The sequence below is a fragment of the Phaeodactylum tricornutum genome, chromosome 2 (assembly GCF_000150955.2).
Source record: "Phaeodactylum tricornutum CCAP 1055/1 chromosome 2, whole genome shotgun sequence".
Classification (NCBI taxonomy): domain Eukaryota; phylum Bacillariophyta; class Bacillariophyceae; order Surirellales; family Neidiaceae; genus Phaeodactylum; species Phaeodactylum tricornutum.
Genome location: NC_011670.1, coordinates 674,021 through 695,126, shown reverse-complemented (window position 1 = coordinate 695,126; position 21,106 = coordinate 674,021). Strand labels below are relative to the sequence as shown.

Below are 21,106 nucleotides of genomic sequence, written 5' to 3'. Positions count from 1 at the left end.
TAGCTTTTCTTTGCGCCTTTTCAATTATGTATTCAAACTAAAGGTAAAGCTTTGTCACAAATGCCGACGTTTCCGACCAAGATACTTATCGCAAGGCTTCCAATGAGAGATGTTGCCCTGCCACCACACAGGAAACAAGTTTGTTTTGGTAGCAAACCTCTCCAATGGTCCGGATTGTTCCCCAAAACGATATGTGCTAATTGATTGAGCCGCAAACAATAGGGGAAACTGACTGATGACGCTTAGGGGATTCTGCGTTCCAGCTCATTTTAGTTATTTGGGCTGGAATTGCACATATTTTCTTGTCGGGGCTATACGTTTGTTGGCAGATTTTTCGTTTCATGGAGGGAAATGAGAACAAGAGAACTCTGAAGGGAAGTAAACAATAGTTCAAACCTTCCGTACGGAGCTGATTGGATTAGTTTTACCGTTTGGAAACTGGAGCCATCACCGTTTCCACAGTTGTTCACAGAATCTGAGAAACTGCTGTTGGGTAATAGACGGGCTATGGTCGGCATGTGAGTCGAATTCAGGATGTTTAGTCTATGTATAGTTTGAATACTTAATCAGATACTGGCGCCAATCGAAGCTACTTAAATTAAAGATGTTCTGTCCCCTTTTACAACTAGAAGCTTTCCACTTTTTCCCATCATCCCCTTTGGCGAATTTTCTCTTTGAAAATTTTTTTAAATCCCTTTCATATTGCAATCTTCATCCCAACCGAAAACAGAAACCACAACCAGCGACGCCAACACAACTTGCTGAAGCTTTCTACTACCCAAAGATTTTGCAAGACCTCTTTGTAAGGGATTCGAGATGGGAGGGATCAAGACACTCCCGCAAGCTCTTCGCAAGCAGAACTGAATTTCGGAGAATCTGTGTCTATTTCGACGACCCGTGAACGTCCGCTACACACATTCGGGGGTCTACACCAACGAAAACAATATTAAATGACCAGCATCAATTTTCATTGAAGGAAAGAGACTTGCCGTCAGGGACGTCTTACCAGAGCCTCTTTGGCCTAATATACACCTCGCATTCACTGCAAGGATACGTTTTACATGGCCAGAGGATATCAAGCGACATCGGATACACACAATGTTGAATTGAAAGTTGCATTCTCGAGCCCCTTTTCATAAAGATTTATCGATGGAAGAAGAAGCGGCGTTTGGAGAACACCTTCTATCGCAGCCCTCAAACAGTCCTCGAATGTGTCTAATCCAGAATATTCAATCTTGATGTGATCTCAAAAATAAATGGCGAAAGTGATATTTCGAGACTAAAATTATTTAGGATATAGCCGCTACTTAGGAAAGCAATCTGGCCCCATTTTTGTTTTTAGTAAATCTTGATTTTGGCCGGATTAGTGATTTAGCGGCCTGATCGAGGCCGGATTAGTGATTTTCATCGGTTTTTCACTAAACCTGTTTTTGTTATTAGTAGAGTAGGCAGGTATTTCACGCTCCTGTCAATGTCGAGTTCCGTCCAATGAGCATACAAAGCTAATGCGCTTCACAAAGTCAGACAGATCCAATCTCTATCAAAAATCGCCGAACAGCTCGACATACCACCTCGCCTGGTTCCCAAGGTTTGAAGGATTGGCTTTTTACCTTCGCCTTCTGCGAAATTGCGTAAACATTTGTGATTGAAGATTTCGCTTCCCGACTCGGAAATAGAATATCTGATGCTTGGAACAGCTTGTGTGATGGATCTGGCCAGCTTCGTCTGTCACTAACTGTAAGATTCAATACCCGCAAGGCCTGGCGATACGGCTCGATCGTCCCGTCTTGTATACGCTTGCTGAAGCAAATCATCCAATCCGCAAACCCAAGCAGGTATTTGGCTTCCACTAGCGTTTCGGAATTGGCTTCTCCCTCGTCTCGAACTGAATAATCAACCATTCGACACCAATCCAACAACCAACCTACCGCGCTGCAGGCGTCTCTATCACATGTACTGGCTGCAGGAAGTTTAAAAATCGACAGGCTTGTGTGGTAGATTTCAGCAACTAAAGCGTCGTCCACTGTCTCCTTCAAAAGAACTCCGCGCATTGAACCTAAGAGACGATCGACTAAAAAACAAAGAAAGGATTGATCAACCCCAGTTGGTATGACAGGAATCATTTCCTCCTCATGCATTGAATCCAGGACATATCGAATAACTACAAGAGCGCCCATCTTCTCTCCCAACGCAACTCGATCAAAGGTCAAATTTGGAAGAAGACTCGTTAACGTATGCTTCATCAGATCGGTAATCGATTTCAATTCTGTTAAATTGGGAGGAAATGTAATTTCCAGGTTGTCAAAGTATTGGAACACCGCTTTCGGGAAAACTCCCACAGACGCCTCCGTAGGTCTTGGCAAACCAACGATCGGAGACAGAGCGACACCGAAGAGAACGGCTGCTTCATTGCTGTCCTTAACCGCAGCCTGCACGAGTGCCAAATGCAGGCTAGACAATTTACTGACCCCTGCATTTCGATCTTCAGCAATCGCTCTAATCCACTCACGGCTTCGTCGCACCACCATTTTCTGAAGATCTTCTCGCCAAGGACATATCGCTGATGAGCCTGGAGCAATCTGCGGAATCTTGCTGCTCGTCGACATCGGTTGTCGAGCCGCTGTAACCACCGCTTGCAGACCTACTTCCACGTCGAAATCATTCTTTAGAAGTAAAGGAACAAGAAAATGGTTTGAGACCGAATAGAGGAGCTCAGTGAGACCTTGATTGGTGGGGACACATTTTGAGGCTATCCAGGCAAGCAATGCGATCATAAACTCAGCAAATACTAGGAAAAGCTCCACGGATTGAGCGAAGTCATAAGTCCCCGTTTCACCCTCACAAGGTAATTTCCTTTTCAATGAGCAAAGGAGACGATATAAATGGTTGGAGGCCGTTGCGATGACGAACGTGACAAGCGCAGTAATTTCAGAGTTGACGCATGGCTTTTCCAAGAATGTAGTGACGACTACACGGAATAAGCGGAGTCGGCGCAGAAATTCTGCTTCAAGTGATGGTTTCAATCCGAGTGCTGACGAGTCGTCGAAATCGATATCAAAATTTTGCAAGCACTTTCCGAGTTTTGCCCATGTATGCGATGTCTCACTATCTCCATGTTGCAAGCACTTGCCGAATCCGACGCATGCCTTCCATACGTAATCTACCGAAACCCGCAAGGAGCCCTCGTTCCCTCGGAGCCATTCCTTGTATCGCCCGTATTCTTTTGCGGCACTATCAAAATTGCTGTTAGCTTCAAACCTCGAGAGGTTCGAACTGGGAACTTTTTTAATTATTGTTGGATCGAGGACGAACAAAAACAAGTGGTGCGCAATAATTTCCTTGTGTTCGCGCACAAATACAGCTACGGTTGTAGACGTTTCCACGAGACGGAGCAACTCGTCGACGATCATCCGTGCCACATCATCGAAAAACTCAGCGTCAGCATTGGTCTCAGCCGCAAAGCCTGCTGGCACCTGCGGGCGGCTCAAAAATAAAGCAACGTGGCCTTGAGCAGACTGCGGTCCAGTGGTATCGCTAGCAGCCACGAAGTGTGCCAGACAAACTGCCAGCTCCCTAACATGGCGAGTCACCAGCATTTTCCCATGCGTGCTCATCCCAGAAACTGCTGAAATGATTTTAAATCTTGTCGATGGCTTCGAGCTACTGATCGCGCCGATCAGAAGGGCACAGATTTCCCCCGAATCCACGCCGATGGGGTTTGGAAACAAGCCCAAACCTTCTTGGAATTTAGTTAAGGCTGAATCGTCAATTCCGCCCCAGAGGTCATTGTGTACGCGGTCTGTGCTAGAAGGTAATGTTTCAGAGTCGCTGTTTTTTCCAAAAGACAATAGCAATACCTGCCGTAGAACAAGAAGCAGTGACATCAAGCAAAGATCTTCCTCGGGGCCGCAGAAGGATGCTCCTGAAAGCATGACGAAGCCCTTCTGAAATGTTGGAATCAGCATGTGTAGAAAAGCACTATCAGAAGCAGCACTTGACTCAGATTTCTCAGAATACCTGTGAAACGAAATTGCAACACCCCGCAAAACAAGTGAAAGATTCGTTGTGACTGTGGCCACAATTTCAGCGTTTTCACGAATGTCACAGGCACAATCAACGCACGCTAGCATGCATGAGATAAGATACTTCACGGAGGCCATGAGTGCTTGAAAATCCGAAAACACTTTCCCCCGTTGCATAGTGGAGGTACACAAGTCAGTCTTTAAAGGAAGAAAGCCAAGGAGAGTCAAGGCGACGTGCGAACAAAGTTTAGCGGCGGCTAGCAATCGACAGGGGTCATCTACGTGCTCAGCATTGTGAGCTCCAATTCTTCCACGCAAAATATGCGTTTGGCGTTCTTTCATACAAAAATCAGCGATAGTAGTCCAACTTTGTTGGCAGAGCTCTATTTTCCAGCAGGTCAGTGAGTCCCTTGTGTTTGTTGTAGAATCCACCTCGAGAGACGCTGCAAATGAAACACTCATGTTTATATATCCGGCGCTTTCAAGCAAAAAGATTGATCGTCGTGCTGAACCTAGTCCATACTTTGACGGACATGCAGAGGAAAAGGCTTCCTCGAACAAAATTGTTGTCTTTGTCGATCGTTTTGGTGTTTCAATATAGTTGCTGTTATTCGCATCACTGATAAGTCGCTTCACGAGTACAGAGAATGCCATCGCGAAGCGCTTCCGCCGGGACTTGTGCATTGAAACCTTGCTGCTCCAGGAGGCTAGCAAATACAAACAAGCTTTCAGCAGGACGGACAGGGGCTGTACGAGATCACGCCCCAAAAATAAGATCGATGATGTGCGATCCCAATCTCCTCCACAGTCAGTGGTTTTGCAATTCGAGAAGCACACTTTTTGTCCGTTTGTATCGCACTGAGACCAAAGCGTTCGCAGCGTCCGCTTATCGCCTGTAAGGTCAGTAGCCGAAGGAAGCATCAAAAGTCTCGCATCCTCGCAGTAAAACAACTCAGTTGCTTTTAGCATCAAGGCTCTTCGTATAAAAGTAGTGACAAAAGAATCCTCAGATCGCGTTCCGTCCATTGATCCAGAGAGAATCAACATCGCGGCCGCTTGTAAGTCTCTAGTACAAGTGTCAAGCTGGTCGCTGCATGGCGGTAATTTCTCTTCCTCTTGGTCAATGTCTCCAATTATTCCACAAGAAACTAATCTCGATAAAAGTTTCCAGCAAAAGCTACCCTGAATTGGAACAGAAGATTTTTGCGCAGCAAAAAAAGCAAGTGCACACCACATCCCCTCCACTTCTCTACGTGGAAGCCACTCACCTAAAATGTGAAATCGACCAATCGTCGTAGCCGGAGAAAGTAAACCATCATGCAAGAAAAGTCGCCACGAGTCTGGGTCGATAGAAGAGACAAAAGGGAATCGGCTTTCTAAATCACATCGCCATTGCTGCGGTTGTAATTCCTCCATGATACAGCGACAGGCTCGATCCAGGACGTGACAGTGCTCTGCCAAGGCAGCTCTCAACACTTCTAACTCGCGCAGCGATTTCTTTGTGTCGATATGTTTCAGAGACCACGCCCTTGGATGAACAAGTGAAAGGACAGCCTCAACAAGTTGTAACACAATCCATTTCACTAGACAATTGCTTTTTCCGGGGGCAAAAATTTCGTACACGACTCCTCCTGAATCCAACCCAGAATTGGCCTTCATTCGAAGTAGCTCAAGAATTGTAGAAAGAAGCTGGCAGTGAACGCCGAATTTCTGGCTTCGTTTCGCGAGTAATTCCTGAAGTACAGGACTACCATTTGAGCGTAATTTCTCAAGTAAAACAGTAAACACTAAGGAACCATAAACTGAAGTGTCGAAGCTACCACCACGAACTGTGCCCAGTAGTTTTTTCAAAAGTGAGCTTTCCTTTTCGTAAGAGCAGCTCCCACAGAGCATCTCACAGACTAAGGAAATATCGGCCTTGTCTACCTGGAGATCCTCATGTTCGATAAGTGCGCTGTTGCCACCGTGCTCCCCGAGAGCACGATAAAGATCAGTTCGAGGCTCATATGTTGGTAAGGCTGCCTGTCCTACACCGGGTACCACTACAGTATCCTTGGTTGCATTCCTCATCTTAAAAGATTCTTTGGCTTGAAGGCTACGTTTCTTTCGAAAATTCTGGCAGATTCCATCGGAAGAAGTACTGCTATCGAAAGTAGAATTCGCCTCTATAAAATGTTCCATTCTCGAAATTGCGTTTGCCCTTTCCTTGTAGTTTCTCTCATCGTTCCAGAAACGCGAAGGAGACAGCGCTCCGTTCTGTCCTTTCGATCGTTTCTTCTCGCGGTTTGTATCATTTTGTAGAGGATTGTGGAACTTATCCACAGAAGTAGGAACATATTTTACGTCGCCGCGCGTAGAGTATATGGCAGATTCGTAGATATTTTGTGGGTGATTCTGGTCTGATCTCATTCCTCCTTCTCCCGAGTTAACGGCAGGCTTCCATGGTACGCCGTGAGGATGTCTGTCGCCCTTCCTTTCCCAGAGCTCAACATTGGAAGGGCGAATTTTTCCGCGATGGCGCTTTCTTCGCTTGAATCTTGCATGCATATGAGGATCGCACGGTTCTAGCATTCTTTCAAGTTTATGCTCTATAGTGTCGCTGGCGATTGAAGAGCGTTCAAGGGGTAATTCCTCACGACTGGTCCAGCAATCATCTCCTTCACAGTCCTCTGAAAATTCTAAATCCACGCGATTGTCCAAATCCATAGTAGCAACTCGACTTAGTTGGCGAATCCTAATTATTAGACGTTCAATGGAGTTGCAAAGTGCATCGCAGATCATGTCACGAATATCCATTGCGGAAGATCGAAACTCATCTCTTTCTTTCGAACTTAGCATTGATCTGTGTCTTTTATAAAGTCGCCGACTCGAAAGTTTCCGTAAGGCAGTCTGGCATTGATCAGATCCGTTCCGAATCAATGCCTCAATCATCTCATTGCGAAGGCTCTTGCTGGGGTGGGGAGAGACAAATGGATAAGCCAGAGCAACACACCGTAGCGAAGTTCAACGAGGCCGCCGACCCTTACCATTCACACAATACTGTCTCTTTCTCCTCCATTGTTTCTGCTCGAGACCATCGCCTTTCCAATTCAAAAATCTTCGCTCCAGCCTCAGGTATCCTTTCCTTTTCCAAGACATTTGCTTTTTCATCAAAGAAAAACGGGAGCCTCTCAAATGGCACTTTGCCAGTTTGATCTTCGACATCGCGGGGAAGCTCGTCGGCGTCCCCTTCCGGCTGAATAAAATCACTTTCTGTATTTTCAACGTGGTCGCGTGACAGAATCGATTCGTCCAAATCTGAAACATTCTCTTCTGTCTCCTTTCCATGTGATAGCGAAAGGTTCGCATCGACCACAGAGTCTTCACTGCTAGAGCCGTCGATTTCCGCGGAAGCAAACGAGAGCTGAAAGACATGTTCTCCGTCGAAATTTGATTCAGATCGATTGTCCTTTTCATCATGCTCCAAATACTCAATCATGCTGACTTTTCGCTTTTTGGCTTTCCCGGTGTTGGCTTTTCGTGCCCAGCGGCCACAGCTCAATTTTCCATGTCGAAACCTCGGTCTGTACCGCCTCAGTGGTGGTGTTTTTGGTGCTATAAATTGCTCAAGAAGGACATTGTCGTCCTCGTCATTAGAGGCAGTCGATTCCTCTGACACATCAGTTTTGTAGCGCGCCTGTGTGCGTTTTCCAGAATGTAATTGACTGGTTGCTGTAGACTTGCTATCGTTGTCGCTTGACGATTCTTGGAGACGTCGAGCCATCGCTTTGAGTTTCCGAAATTTGCGAAAGCGTTTCTTTAAGCCCATGTCTATGCGGTCCAAGCTATCGTCAGACTCGACGGAAGTCTGTAAAAGCATTGGTTCTTCCATTGGACCCACCGTTTCGCTAGCCAAGATACTCCTATCGTTCTGCACGGCGTGCAACATATCGCACGATCCACAATCTCTCCTGAGGGAACCGCAATTGCGACAACGACCCAAGAGCATAGAGCGATTACGCAGACTCCTCGACGATAGCTGCTCTTGGGCGTGAACGTATTGGATATCAACCTCTTTTTCGTGGCGCCCATCAAGCACGTATTTGATGCTAACCCGATCACGCCCCAATCCAGTGATACGCCCAACGCCACCGGGCTGGTTGATTCCAGGCCATGTCCGGGATTCCACGTTAACTAGCTGACCCACAGAAAACATAGAAGTGGGAATGTGGGTCGAGATGCACTCGGCGGGATTCTGGTCTAACTGTGAGTAGACGGCGGAGTCGAAATCATGGTCGTCCCCTTTTGCTTGTCACGGCAATCGAATACCGATTATCACTTATCGATTATCGTGGTCACTCTTGAACGTCTTAAGAATACAGAGGGGTAGGGTTTTGAACTTGGAATAGGTCTCGTCAGTCTATGAGTCTAACCCTATAAACTCACTCGACTTAGTGAACATAAGCATGTCCAGTACAACAGACTGACTGTGAACGTTTACCCAAGAAGAAGACCAAGGCTATGCCTACAGTGGCAAGCTTCCTTTGTTGGAAGGTATTTTTGAAATTTCAGTCTTCCTATCAAAACATCCTATTTTAAAAATAGGACAGAGAGAAGAAACTTTGACCTATCTAAACCAATTGAGCTGCAATACACTTTCTATTGTACTGCCGGGTAAAGGTGCTTTCCAGCCACTTGCAATGAAACGTCACAGTCAGCTTTCATGGACCATGAGGGTTGAAGCCCAAAAGCCCGCTGATGTGATGATGGAAGGCGGCAATTCCTCTATTGAACTAGTCAATGTCGCTGGATGTTGCCGACTGCGAGCATCGTCGAGAATCTACAACAACATACCACATCTACTATGATGCAAGAGCATGCTTCAAAAGCCGATCTTGGAAATTTAAATTGTGGACTGATTACTGATAAACCGATTGTCGCATCCACATCTGTTTGAACTTGCTTTCCAAAATCCGGAATACTTTTCGGTAAATTTGTCTGAAAGTGCCCACAAAAGACATTTTCACGAACAAGGTTCCACTAAGTGTTGTTTGCGTCGCTGCAGCGAAATCTAGCAGAAAATTTCTCTTCAGACGCCAAAGCACGGTATTACAGCACAGAAGAAGTAACTTCTTTGGCGAGTAGAGGGAGGCCCATCTGATTTTAGGTCCCACATTTAATGAAATGGCAACCACGAGAGAACTCCGGCGATTCGTAAACGGGGTTGAAGCAAAGTCACGATCGCGTTTAAATTTAAAAAGATTGTTTTGTTTGACCCTCAGGACAAGGAGGAGTCCAATGACTGAACGGTAAAGCAGAGACAGACATTGGTTATGTTGTCTTAGCTTTGGTTCGTTTGCTGAAACCAACAAGACCAAGAGTTCGGTATGCCATAAAAAGAATGGCCAAAATCCATAGAGGCAGGCCTGCTCCAATGATATCCATGGCATTTCGAACAACCTGAATACTCTTCCGATCATTGACATTGGGAAAGTCTACTTCCATTAGACTGTCGTCCAGACCCAAAAATGGAATCAGCGGTGCCCACCCTTGCTTGACGTTGTAAACCAGTAAGCGGTCAGGAGGTAGGCTTTCTTCCAACTCCCTTTGGAAGCGTCTGTGCAGTTCGATCCATTCTTGCCTCCCTTCTGGAGAATCCAACATTGGGTTTGTGCGCAAAATTTCAAACCATGGAAGTGGCCGATCTACATTGCTCTGGTGCTCTCCGGCCCACCATGTAAAATCTTGTAGTATGAGTAGTAACTCGGCGGCGAAATCAAAGCGCGGAATAATCCAACTCCAAGGCCGGGTGGTAAAATGGCCGAGGACTTTGGTAATGTACGCCCATGATTCCACCCACTTTTCCTCATTATCTCGCACTGAAAAGATTACTTTGGCTTGCGGTCGTAATTCTGCAAAAGCCAACGCGAATAGGTTCATTGGAAAATCCAATGTGGCCGTGTATCCTGCATGTTCCATTTCCTGCAAAAGCTTGTGGCTGGGCTGTAAGTCACCCCGTTGCTTCCATGCTTTTGCGGCATCAACCCATCGTTGGGCGTGCCGGTTTTCCAGAATGGACCGCAAATCATAAATTCGGTGCCCGAGTGAGTGCAAGGCAGCTTCCTGCGACTTGGTGCCTGTTCGTGGGAAACCCGCGCCGATCACCCGTAGACCCTGCTGTTCACCGGTGAACGCGAGAGAGTGCCGCGTAAAGACAAAGTCGGTAACGAAACGGAAGGCTTCTCCGAGGCGAGTTGTGCTATCGTCCGTGGGAAGGCGACGGTGAAGATTCGTTGCCAAGGCAGGTTCCGCATCGGCGAAGGCAAACCCTAGACTGGGCTTGCCTGGTATTAACCAGAACGCGAGTGAAATTGTCAACATGGCGTAAAGCGTTAATCTCGGTGTAGAGATCATTGCTACTGGCAACAATCGGTGTTGATCATAGGTGACGGAAGTGTGTGAACAAGAAAAGGTCGGTATTTACAAACGAACGGTACCGAGACGTTGGAAAGGACTAGCAATAAAGGCGGTATTGCCCCTCTGGCGACACAACAATGAGCGATAAGGCCTGCGACTTTCAATCTTTGATTCACAAGTCACTTGCGTCAGCGATTGTCTATCTTGTGCTAGAACATGAATCTTCCAGGCGATCTTTTTCCTTTTACAAGGCAACGAGTGAATGTGACAGTGATGTAAACCAAACGTTTTGACTGTGAACCCCTGATTCTAGGTCCAGCCGTCAACCGCATGGGTGAGGTTGGACCAAGCGAGCAAAGATCCCACTCAAAAAAAGGAGAGTTCTTTCGACCCTGAGGTTAGGGGTATGCAAAGTCGTGCATCTGATGCGAGGGCCGGAAAATACGAAAGTCCGGCAATAAAACCTCGCTGGCGAGGGTGTTCAGAATGTACCTGTAAATGACTGACACGAACCAGACTCTCTACCAATTCTCTGGCCGAACAACATGGATCCAATCTGTTGGGTGCTTCCTCACGAAAACACCCGAAAGACGCAACCTATTGTACGAATGAACGTGATCTTACAAGTGTAGCAGAATCATGCCGGAGTTAGATCCCACAAGAGCAAGAACGCCAGTCAGGACCGAAAGTTGTCTACAACCGGCACCGCGCCAAGAACACCGCACCGAATGGGTTCTCCGAGGTATTTTCCTCCTGCTGGGTGTGGGTGTGCTGGTGCCCTGGAACGCTTTTATCTCTGCCAAAGCATACTTCCAGAGTCGCTTGTGCGAGTCAACGGCCAATGCGGTGGCGGATCCGCACATTGAGTCGACGTTTGCCATGGTCTACAACCTATCCTCTGTATTGTCTCTCGCTATCATCATTGGGACGCAATGGTTCCGCGATCAATCGGTGGCTGACCATCACGAACCATCCGCGTCTGTTGCAAGCAATCGTGTAGCTTGTCCAACAAAAAACGCACAGCAAGAAGCAGATTCTATGTACACAGACAGCTTACAGTTAGAACCTTTGGATCCTCCACAGCAGCGCCGAGAAGGACATACGACTATCAATGATTCTTCGTCCGCTCACGCCTTTTGGCTCGTCATGCTCCCCTTGAGTCTCTATCTTTTGGTCTTTTCTCTTCAAACCCTTTTGGTGTTAGCGTTGGAGCTGTCGCCGTCGACGTTCCGTTGGATTACTTTAATCTGTCTCACCGGCTGCGGCGTGTGTGGTAGCATTGCGTCCGCCGGGATCGTCGCCACGGCCAGCTGCTTTCCGGCATCGGTTGCGATGAATCCCTTTTTAAGTGGCCAGTCTTTGGGTGGCGTAATTGTGGCGGTGGCGAATTTTGCCACCGCGGTTTGGGAGGACCCCGAGCCCTATCGGCAAATGAATTGTGTTGCGGCCGACGACAGTCACCGCATCGCCTTCTCGCATGATGGGCCTATCCGTATACAACAGCAGAGTAGTGTTTCAATGGTACAACAATTACGTACAGAACCTTGTTCTCCTTACGAACATCGACACTGGGCTGTCTTTGCCTATTTCTTTATGGGATCGGCAGTATTGGCGAGTTGCTTGGTCGGATATGCCTATATTGACCGGCATCAACGCTTGCGGCAACGAATTTTGCCATGTGATGATTACGAATTCGTCGAGGATAGAGAGCGGAACCTGGTGCTGCATGAACATCATAAGGAAGGTTCATGGACCGATGGTATTCACGAAGCTGAAGCGGTTTTCAGAAGCGGCCTGGAAGTCGAGGAATCGGAGCACGGTTTTGACCGGAGCCATGATGGGTCTCAATTAACGATTCAAGCTGTAATAACAGGAGACGACAATGAAACGATAGCGGTTTGGTCGGTTGTGAAGGGTCCAGCTACTTGCATTTTCCTGACCTTCGTTGTCACTCTGGCTCTATTCCCTGGATGGACTTCATCGTTGAGAAGTGCTCGTCAGTGCCACGAGTCCAGTCGACTCGTCAATGACTTGTACACACCATTCACTTTTGTGCTTTTCAACGTGGGTGATTTGACTGGCCGCGTACTATCGGCAAAGTTGCCCTGGAAACGGTGGCACCATGTATCCCTCAAGTTAGTTGTTGGTGCGCTGCTAAGGTTTGCGTTCTTTCCATCGTTATTTCTCTGCGTCGGAAACAGTAAGAATGCCTTCCATGACATACAAATTGACAGCGATCTATATTCGATGACAGTCCAGATATTGTTTGCAATATCGAACGGCTTCTTAGTAACTACGGCCTTTGTTCACGCACCGTCGCTCTTGCCGCGCTCAACTCACGTGCAAGAGCGATCCTCCGAGCTCCTAACATTCGCGGTTGCTTTTGGCCTTTTGAGTGGAAGCCTTTTTTCTTATCCAGTTTCCAAACTGAGTGTCTGACGACATCTTCGACTACCTGTCAGATGCTGGTCGGCTTAATGAAGATGCTAGACGAGAGATGGGATGGAGGTCAAAAAGACAAAGCAAAAATGCTATGTGTCTCGCCGTCGCTCGTCTTTCATTAGGGGAAATTACTTTCAAAACTTTGGTTGCGACAAATAGATACCGAGAAACCTTTAATACCAACTGTAAATAGTATTCCAGTGCTTCCCGCAGGTGGTCATATAAAACATGTTTACATACTTAGATTTTTCCTACTCATAAATGTCTGATTATCTGACGCCCGACTGACTCACAAAATACGGTAGGTAGTGCTTCTATCATAAGTATAGGGAGCAAACCATTTTGTCTCCGCCTATAGAATATCTCACGACCGCCGGCCTTTTAGGTTCCACCGTTTCGCAACTTCCGTCCAGCCCGACTTCGTTCCCGAAGTCGAAGCCTATTTGTTCCCCAGAAAAAGAGGAAGCATCTTCTTCCTATGGTAGACGACACGTCGGTCCAGTACACTTTCTCAATACGGAACAAAATATCCGCCACTCGAAGTTTCGATATCTCTTTTCAGCATTCGATAGCCTTACACTCACAAATCTTGTGAGCATCACTTCGACAATCAATAAAGCGGCCAGAACGAAAGTAATAAAACTACAATCATGTCGGAAACTGACAAGCCAACTATCGTAGAAGCCGGTGAACCTGTAAGTATTGAAGAGGCCTTTGCCGCACCAGAACTGTGCGTTTGGCAACAATATCTGACTCGCTTGTTTGGACAGGTTGAATGGAAGCAGTACAGTACGTACAGTATTAAGACCGACCCCGACCAAGATGATAAGGCTACAGAAATCAAACTGTGCAGCTTTGCCCGGCCCCACATGCGAGCTTTCCACTGTTCTTGGTGGTGTTTTTTCATTGCCTTCTTCATTTGGTTTGCCATCGCCCCCCTTCTCTCCGAAATCAGAGACGATATTGGCATCACCAAACAGGATGTTTGGACTTCGTCGATTGTCGGAGTCGGCGGAACAATTTTGATGCGCTTTATTATGGGACCCATGTGTGATAAATACGGTGCTCGTATTTCTCTTGATTCTGTCGTTCGCTTCTATTCCTACGGCATGTACTGGATGCATGTACTGGATTCGTGAACAGCGCCACCGGACTCGCGGTCTTGCGTCTGTTCATTGGTGTTGCTGGTTCTACCTTTGTTCCTTGCCAGTATTGGTCGAGCCGTATGTTTTCGAAAGAAGTCGTTGGAACAGCTAATGCTTTGTGCGGTGGCTGGGGAAATCTGGGTGGTGGAGTCACACAGCTTGTCATGGGATCTGCCCTCTTCCCGCTGTTCAAAATTTTCTTTGACGGCGACTCAGAAATGGCCTGGCGAACAGTTTGTGTTATCCCAGCCATTATTGCCATGGCATCTGGTATTATTGTGTATCGTATCAGTGACGATGCTCCGAAGGGAAACTACGTTGATATGAAGAAGCATGGTACCATGCCTGAAGTCTCAGCTGCTGCCTCATTCCGTTCAGGAGCATTGAACCTCAATACATGGGTCTTGTTTGTACAGTATGCGTGCTGTTTTGGAGTGGAGCTGACTATGAACAATGCCGCGGCTCTGTATTTTAAGGACGAGTTTGGTCAATCGACAGAATCTGCTGCTGCAATTGCTTCCATTTTTGGATGGATGAATCTTTTTGCTCGCGGTCTCGGAGGCTTTACAAGTGATAAGGCCAACGCCAAGATGGGAATGCGCGGACGTCTTTGGGTACAAACTATTTTTCTTGCGCTCGAAGGTGCCCTTGTTCTGGTATTTGCTCAGACTGGATCGCTGGTTGGAGCCATTGTTGTCATGATTTTCTTCTCCTTGAACGTCCAAGCCGCTGAAGGCGCTACTTATGGAATAGTTCCCTATGTCGACCCCGCCTCTACTGGATCCATTTCCGGTATCGTGGGAGCTGGAGGTAACACTGGTGCCGTCTGCTTCGGACTCGGATTCCGTCAGCTCAGCTACGAAAAAGCATTTAACATTATGGGGTATTCCATCCTTGCGTCAGCCTTCATGTCAGCTTTAATCAACATAAAGGGGCATGCAAGTATGTTCTGGGGTAAGGATGAAATTATCGAAAAGGGAATACTTGCTGTTCCTATGCCAGAGGCTGAAGAAGAGATCGAAGCCTAGAGTCTCCTGGTTGATTTTGTCCATTTCCCCCGACTATTTCCTTCAACATCTTATTCTTAAAGTTACTTATTTTCTTTTCTACACTATAGCGTATCTATGAACTTGTGTAAGAGAGTTGCAACGGTTGACTGTAGTGCTCAATTGACACAGCGACCGGAAATGCCCTTGTTAACCCTAAAAGGTGCTTATCCGATTTAGGTCCCTGGATTTAAGGAGAACTTGGATTGATCCCCCCTCCCCCCACGGGTGCGGCACAGGTCAGCAGATCCTTGACGATTTTGAAGGACGACAGCATACTTGCGCAAATTTGCGAGATAGCCTTATTGCTGACCTACAGGCCTCCTTAAATGCGGTAATACCGCAAATAACCGCAAACAGCTTGTTTGCGGTGAATTTCAAAACTTGTTTGCGCCTATTTGCGGTATTCATTGCCCTGCAGCTATATACTTAACATCTTTTTGTCACATCTATGTCCAGAAATATATAATATTTATATGAAAGCTTTCTTCACTTTGTGTTGACGGTTGTATCTTAGTTTTAAAGTAGTTTACTCCACGATGAGAGTGGAGAGAGTCTTCAGATCACTTTAGCAAGATGCCCAACAGGAAAAGTCGGCAAGATTATGTCAACGGGGATCTGTCTCCCAGTTGATAATGGAAAAACTAGATTCAACAGTTGTGATATTGGTTGAAGCAGATGTCAACCCACTACAGAATTTCTGAACAAACGGGCTCTGAGAGCCTGGTATTTGACCCACGCTTCTACATGCTATTTTTGTAGGTGAAACTTGTACTTGTTGGCTCAAAGTTGAAGAGTACTTCACATTCACTGTACGCTACGACTTGTTTCCAACCATTTCTTCCCGCCCCAAGACAATGCAAAATCAGCAAGCAACTCTGATGATGTAACTGCTACTGGGATCACATGCAGTGACCTTTAGGGTATATCAAACACTATTGCTTGTCTGGAAAGTCATCTTGGCATTGGTTTGCATAGTGATGAAGTCCAGAATGCAGTCAATTACCCCCTTGTAGACAGGGTGGGGCTCGCTGTCAAGTCCTCGAGTTTTTTAGGGTTTGTACTGATTCTACGTAAAACACACTTAATTAGAGTTAACCTAGTACCCTTATTTGCCGTGAGTTTCAAATCTTCTTTGCGGATATTTGCGTTGTTTTGGTCCAAAACACCGCATTTAAGGAGGCCTGCTGATCTGTAACACGAGCTGCGAAAAAGGAGATGGTACCAATCACTGTTCTGTTTCCTCCTACGCAATCCCGCTAAAATTGTTGCTCGAGACTCTCAATAAAAGGGCAAAATGAGTGATTGTAAATGAATCTTTATGCGAGACTGCAAGCGATAATTTGAAATGCAAATTGAGACATAAATTGTTTAGTACAAAAGAAAATCTTGTCGACATATAGTGATTTCTTAATATACGGCTTCGGCTAATCACGGATGCGACCCCTGACGCTTAAGAAAGAAAACATCGCCGTAACTACACTTATCGCTTCAATTCAAATATATTACTACCCCTCATTCACGCCATTATTCGCAGCCCCGTTCGCGGCCCCGTATCAAAATTGAGCAGCTGGGAAAATTGGATCAGAGGGAAGTGCTATACTAACTGTAAGACTCTTGCTTTCGCTCATAAATTTATTTCTCACCATTATTTGATTTCTCATCAGAACTAAATAAGTCATCATGATGTTTCCAGTCTACATTCTCGCCACTCTGGCTTTTTCGAGTGCTCAGGCCTTCTCTGCCAAAGGTCAGTTCAGATATTTTCATCTTTGGCTACAACTTGTCTTCCGCTGCATCTATTGTTCTGTTTTCTAACAGTAAACTTTTGACTTTCGCATTCTCCCCCAGAAACACGTGGGTTGGAGGCTGCTACAAAGTGCACCCAAGTGTCGTTGGATTTCAGCACATTTAAAAACAATCAATTCATCGGAATCGACGATCTGTCCGCGTACGGCTTAAAAATCCGTACCTCGAGCTCATCAAGCAAATGCGTGACTCCAGAACCGATTATCATCGATACAAACAATCCCGTTTGCGATCCGGACTTAAAATCACCATTCGGAAACGCCATCATCATTCAGGAAAAGTACACAAAGAACGACGGTTGCGACGGTTCTGATGATTGCGCTGCTGGGGGCTCTATCACCTTTACCTGGGAGTCCAAGGTCAATCTTAAAGACATGATCTTCCTTGATATGGATGAAGCGGTAACAGTTTCCGTCAACACCGCGTCAGAAAGCAATAAACTGCTGACGCCTCCTCCACTTCGACGCTCTGGGGAGCATGTCAACTACGCCATCGACGAAAACGATGTCCTTTCGATGGAAATTAAATTTCATGGATCGGGAGGAATTCCTCTCATCAACTGGAGTAGATGCGAACCCGGTGGTAACGGCGACCCACATTTCCAGACTTGGGCTGGACACAAATTTGATTACCATGGACAGTGCGACTTGGTATTGATCACCGCACCTTACTTCGAAGGCAAGGGACTCGACTTGCATGTCCGCACCGAGCAGCGTGATTTCTTCTCGTTCATTAACACCGTTGCAGCAAAGATTGGGGATGAAATTCTCGAGATTGGCATGAACAGCGCATTTGTGAATGGCAAGGTCTACGACAGTTTAACTGCCGGCAATTCCTTAGAATTTGCAGGATATTCTGTAACCTATGATGACGCCCCGTTGCCCAACGGACGCCAGCAAAAGGTATACATGATCAAGATTGGTGCTATCGAACGCATTCAGATCAAGGTTTTTGGACATTTTATGGCCCTTCGCGTCCTCGACGCCACGCACGACAATTTCGCCGACGCTGTTGGACTTACTGGTGACTACAATTCCGGTTTGATGCTTGGTCGCGACGGAGTTACTCTTTTGAACGATCCCAACGATTTCGGCCCTGAATGGCAGGTCAACGCCGACGATCCGGTCTTGTTCCGGGCTGTGCAGTCTCCCCAGTTCCCTGAGAAGTGCTTGGCGGCTCCGTCTATTGATAAAGTCCGTCACTTACGTAATGGAATTTCTCAGGAGCAGGCGGAAGAAGCGTGTGCTGTTGTGGGGGAAGACATTGATGATTGTATCTTTGACATCATGGCCACTGGTGACCTGGACATGGTCGGCGCACACATGTAGGGTCGGTCTTTCACGAAGAGGAACTCACGAAAGTTCGTGTATCCTTAAATTCGAAAAGCAAGACTTATGAATAACAGCATGTAATCACGTACCTTCTATGAATCTAGAGTGAATTTGTATGTTACGCGATTGCGATCGAGGAAACTATCTTTTGTTGCTCACTGTCCGTATTGCCTTGCATCAGGAATTTTTATGTGAAAACGGCCTTTTCTTGGTCACGCCAATGAGTGACTCCCGTGATCTTGATTACTTTGAATCGTTGACTGCTACGCAAAACGAAAAGAGGAAAATCACTGATTCTTCCATCGCAGGCCTCAAATAATCCTTGAATGTGTTCAATCCAGCATAAAAAAATTTAATAGAGAATATGATCCTTAAATACCTGAATTATTCAAGATCAATCTTTCTTCATAATTATCACTGCTATGGAAAGCAATGTGGCCCATCTTTGGTACTTAGTAAATCTTGATTTTGGCCGGACTAGTGATTTTGCGGCCTCATCGAGGCCGGATTAGTGAATTTCCTCAAACGAAAGCGAAAGGATCAAGATTTCATCCAGAGCATTTATCGAGGCGAAAAGATCCCGAACAGCTGTGTGCGACACAGCCAACTGCGCTCAACTTTTTAGGAACTTGCCTTTGACATGCTCGCGGCATCGTCCGGGGGACAAGGGAAAAAATTGTTGGGCGTTTTTGTACTCTACTAGTATAGATCACAACTTTACGTTCGCAAAACGAATAGTCTGCGCATACAGCAAAAGTGCATCCTCTAGTTGACGATGCTCCACCTGCGTAGTGCTCGGCCATCGCCAAGCCGCACACCGTGTCGCGTCGTAAAGGCTCCCCGGTGTTTGTTGATGGCCTCTTTGGTGTTGCTCTCCCTGTTTTATTCGCCGCGTTTGCTCGTTGAGGCATGTACAGACATACTCGTGACACCCGGCGCGTCGGTGGACGGATCCGCCATTATAGCCTACAACGCGGATTCTCCCACCTTGTATGGAGTACTGTACCATTATCCACCTTCGAAAAATGCCCCCGGAACAGAACGACACGTATACGACTGGGATTCCGGTGTGTATTTGGGAAAAATTGAAGAGGCAGAAGAAACATACAATGTGATTGGCAACAGCAACGAGCATGGGTTAGTGATTGGAGAGTCAACGTTTGGCGGTGTTTCCGTGCTAGCGTGGAATCAAACGGGTGCCATTATTGACTACGGGTCCCTCATTTACTTGACCTTGCAAAGAGCAACGACGGCGAGAGCAGCCATTGCCGTGATGGTTGATTTAATGGATACATACGGGTACTACTCTGGGGGTGAGTCCTTTTCCCTTATGGATCGATCGGGCGAAGTCTGGATAATGGAGGTTATCGGTCGAGGCAACGATTTCGGAAAGAAGGGAGCTGTTTGGGTCGCACAAAGAATCCCCGATGGAGCGGTGGCGGCACACGCAAATCAGGCCCGAATTACAACCTTTCCTCGCAACGATCCGGATAATTTTCTATTTGCCGAAGATGTAGTTGAAGTCGCAATCTTTTATGGTCTCTTTTCGGCAAGTGCGGATCCGGGAAGCTTCTCTTTTTCCGATGTATACGATCCAATCACTTTCATCGAAGCCAGACAAGGTGAGGCGCGGGTTTGGTCCATCTTTTCAGCCATTGCGGACAAAACCGGTGAATTTCAGCGGAATTATCTCTCGTATGCACTCGGAGAAGAGACAGATCATAGAATGCCGCTGTATATTATACCATGCGAAAAGCTCTCCGTCATGGACGTGATGCATCTCATGACTTCGCATTACGAAGAAACGCCGCTCGACTCTTCAGTAGACGTCGGTAGCGGACTCTTCGAGACGCCGTACCGTCCACGTCCCCTTGTGTGGGAATTCAACGGTACCAAGTACCACAACGAACGCAGTATTGCCACTGCCAAGACAGGTTGGAGCTTTGTTGCGCAAGCTCGTCCTTGGATGCCGCCAGAGCTGGCGGCTGTATCCTGGTTTGCCTGTGATGACTCGAGTACGGCTCCGCGGGTGCCCGTTTACGGGTCGAGTAAAGCTGTTTCCGCAGCATATGCGGGGCAAGGCTCACAGGATGGAGTCTTCTCTCCCTTGCTGACATTTGATTTAACCAAGGCCTTTTGGGTTCAAAACATGGTTTCAAACTTTTGCTATTACCGTTACAAGGATGTCTACCCCATGGTGCGCCGTAAGATCACTTCAATTCAGCGTGAGTTCAATGAGATGATGGTGACTGCGGACGAACGCGCCCTCACACTTTACAATGAGATGGGTCCCGACAAGGCGATCGATTTCGTGACGTTGTTCAGCGTGAATGCAGGAAACTCGCTGCATAAAGAGTGGATGGAATTTTATGGTTATCTTTTTGCCCGCTTCCGAGATTTTTACACGATTACTGCAAAAGGGGACGAGCCTGTTTGTGGCTGCGTGGCACAGGAGCCAGGTCTTTCCGAGTCTGTGAAAAAGCGGATAGTCGCAGAAACTGGCAACCACTACAAAGTCTTGGACAATGGCGGTGATCACCCAGACGTTGTCAGCGGAGAAAGCCCTCGCCATAAGAGAGATACGAGCCCAAAATATACGACAATGGAAAGTTGAACTAATATATGGGTCCATCCTCACTGTAGTTTCTACTTTAGCGTTCGCTTGATTCCTCCCAAAGCTTTAAAAGGGGCTTGTCGGTGTAGTAGCCCAGCCCCTGCGCGCCGTCTTTAAAAACCATTCCTTCAACAACCTTGTCGTAACCCTCATTCATTATGAATGAGTCGTCTTTGTATTCGCTGTCATGAATCATTTTTCGTAAGCGGCTCTCATCGTCCACGGGTCTTGGAACTTTTGCTTGGGTAATATCAATAGGCACTGCCGCCTTTCCTCTCTTACCCATAGATGGCACTGCATA

The 21,106-nt window shown here is 46.8% G+C and overlaps 6 protein-coding genes across 6 annotated transcripts; 4 read left to right on the top strand and 2 right to left on the bottom strand.

Annotated features, from left to right (window-relative positions):
* Positions 1 to 1,418: 1,418 nt before the first annotated feature.
* PHATRDRAFT_32738 (predicted protein) lies at positions 1,419 to 8,217 on the bottom strand (the record flags this gene model as incomplete). Its single annotated transcript, XM_002177628.1, has 3 exons — positions 1,419 to 1,424; positions 1,569 to 6,972; positions 7,049 to 8,217. 3 exons carry the CDS (start codon positions 8,215 to 8,217, stop codon positions 1,419 to 1,421), a joined length of 6,579 nt encoding a protein of 2,192 aa, XP_002177664.1.
* A 1,115-nt stretch (positions 8,218 to 9,332) lies between these two features.
* PHATRDRAFT_43516 (predicted protein) lies at positions 9,333 to 10,664 on the bottom strand (the record flags this gene model as incomplete). The annotated part of the gene is made up of 1 exon (XM_002177627.1): positions 9,333 to 10,664. Exon 1 carries the CDS (start codon positions 10,413 to 10,415, stop codon positions 9,333 to 9,335), a length of 1,083 nt encoding a protein of 360 aa, XP_002177663.1. The 5' UTR covers positions 10,416 to 10,664.
* Positions 10,665 to 10,953: 289 nt separating this feature from the next.
* On the top strand, positions 10,954 to 12,982 carry PHATRDRAFT_43515 (predicted protein; the record flags this gene model as incomplete). The annotated part of the gene is made up of 2 exons (XM_002177948.1): positions 10,954 to 12,553; positions 12,673 to 12,982. The coding sequence occupies exons 1-2, from the start codon at positions 11,058 to 11,060 to the stop codon at positions 12,980 to 12,982; spliced, it is 1,806 nt and encodes a 601-aa protein (XP_002177984.1). The 5' UTR covers positions 10,954 to 11,057.
* Positions 12,983 to 13,510: 528 nt separating this feature from the next.
* On the top strand, positions 13,511 to 15,119 carry PHATRDRAFT_54101 (predicted protein; the record flags this gene model as incomplete). The annotated part of the gene is made up of 3 exons (XM_002177947.1): positions 13,511 to 13,555; positions 13,631 to 13,971; positions 14,004 to 15,119. The coding sequence occupies 3 exons, from the start codon at positions 13,511 to 13,513 to the stop codon at positions 15,031 to 15,033; spliced, it is 1,416 nt and encodes a 471-aa protein (XP_002177983.1). The 3' UTR covers positions 15,034 to 15,119.
* Positions 15,120 to 16,590: 1,471 nt separating this feature from the next.
* On the top strand, positions 16,591 to 18,366 carry PHATRDRAFT_43513 (predicted protein). The gene is made up of 2 exons (XM_002177946.1): positions 16,591 to 16,801; positions 16,903 to 18,366. Exons 1-2 carry the CDS (start codon positions 16,735 to 16,737, stop codon positions 18,186 to 18,188), a joined length of 1,353 nt encoding a protein of 450 aa, XP_002177982.1. The 5' UTR covers positions 16,591 to 16,734; the 3' UTR covers positions 18,189 to 18,366.
* A 678-nt stretch (positions 18,367 to 19,044) lies between these two features.
* Positions 19,045 to 20,805, top strand: PHATRDRAFT_32733 (predicted protein; the record flags this gene model as incomplete). The annotated part of the gene is made up of 1 exon (XM_002177945.1): positions 19,045 to 20,805. One exon carries the CDS (start codon positions 19,045 to 19,047, stop codon positions 20,803 to 20,805), a length of 1,761 nt encoding a protein of 586 aa, XP_002177981.1.
* Between the last annotated feature and the right edge of the window lie 301 nt (positions 20,806 to 21,106).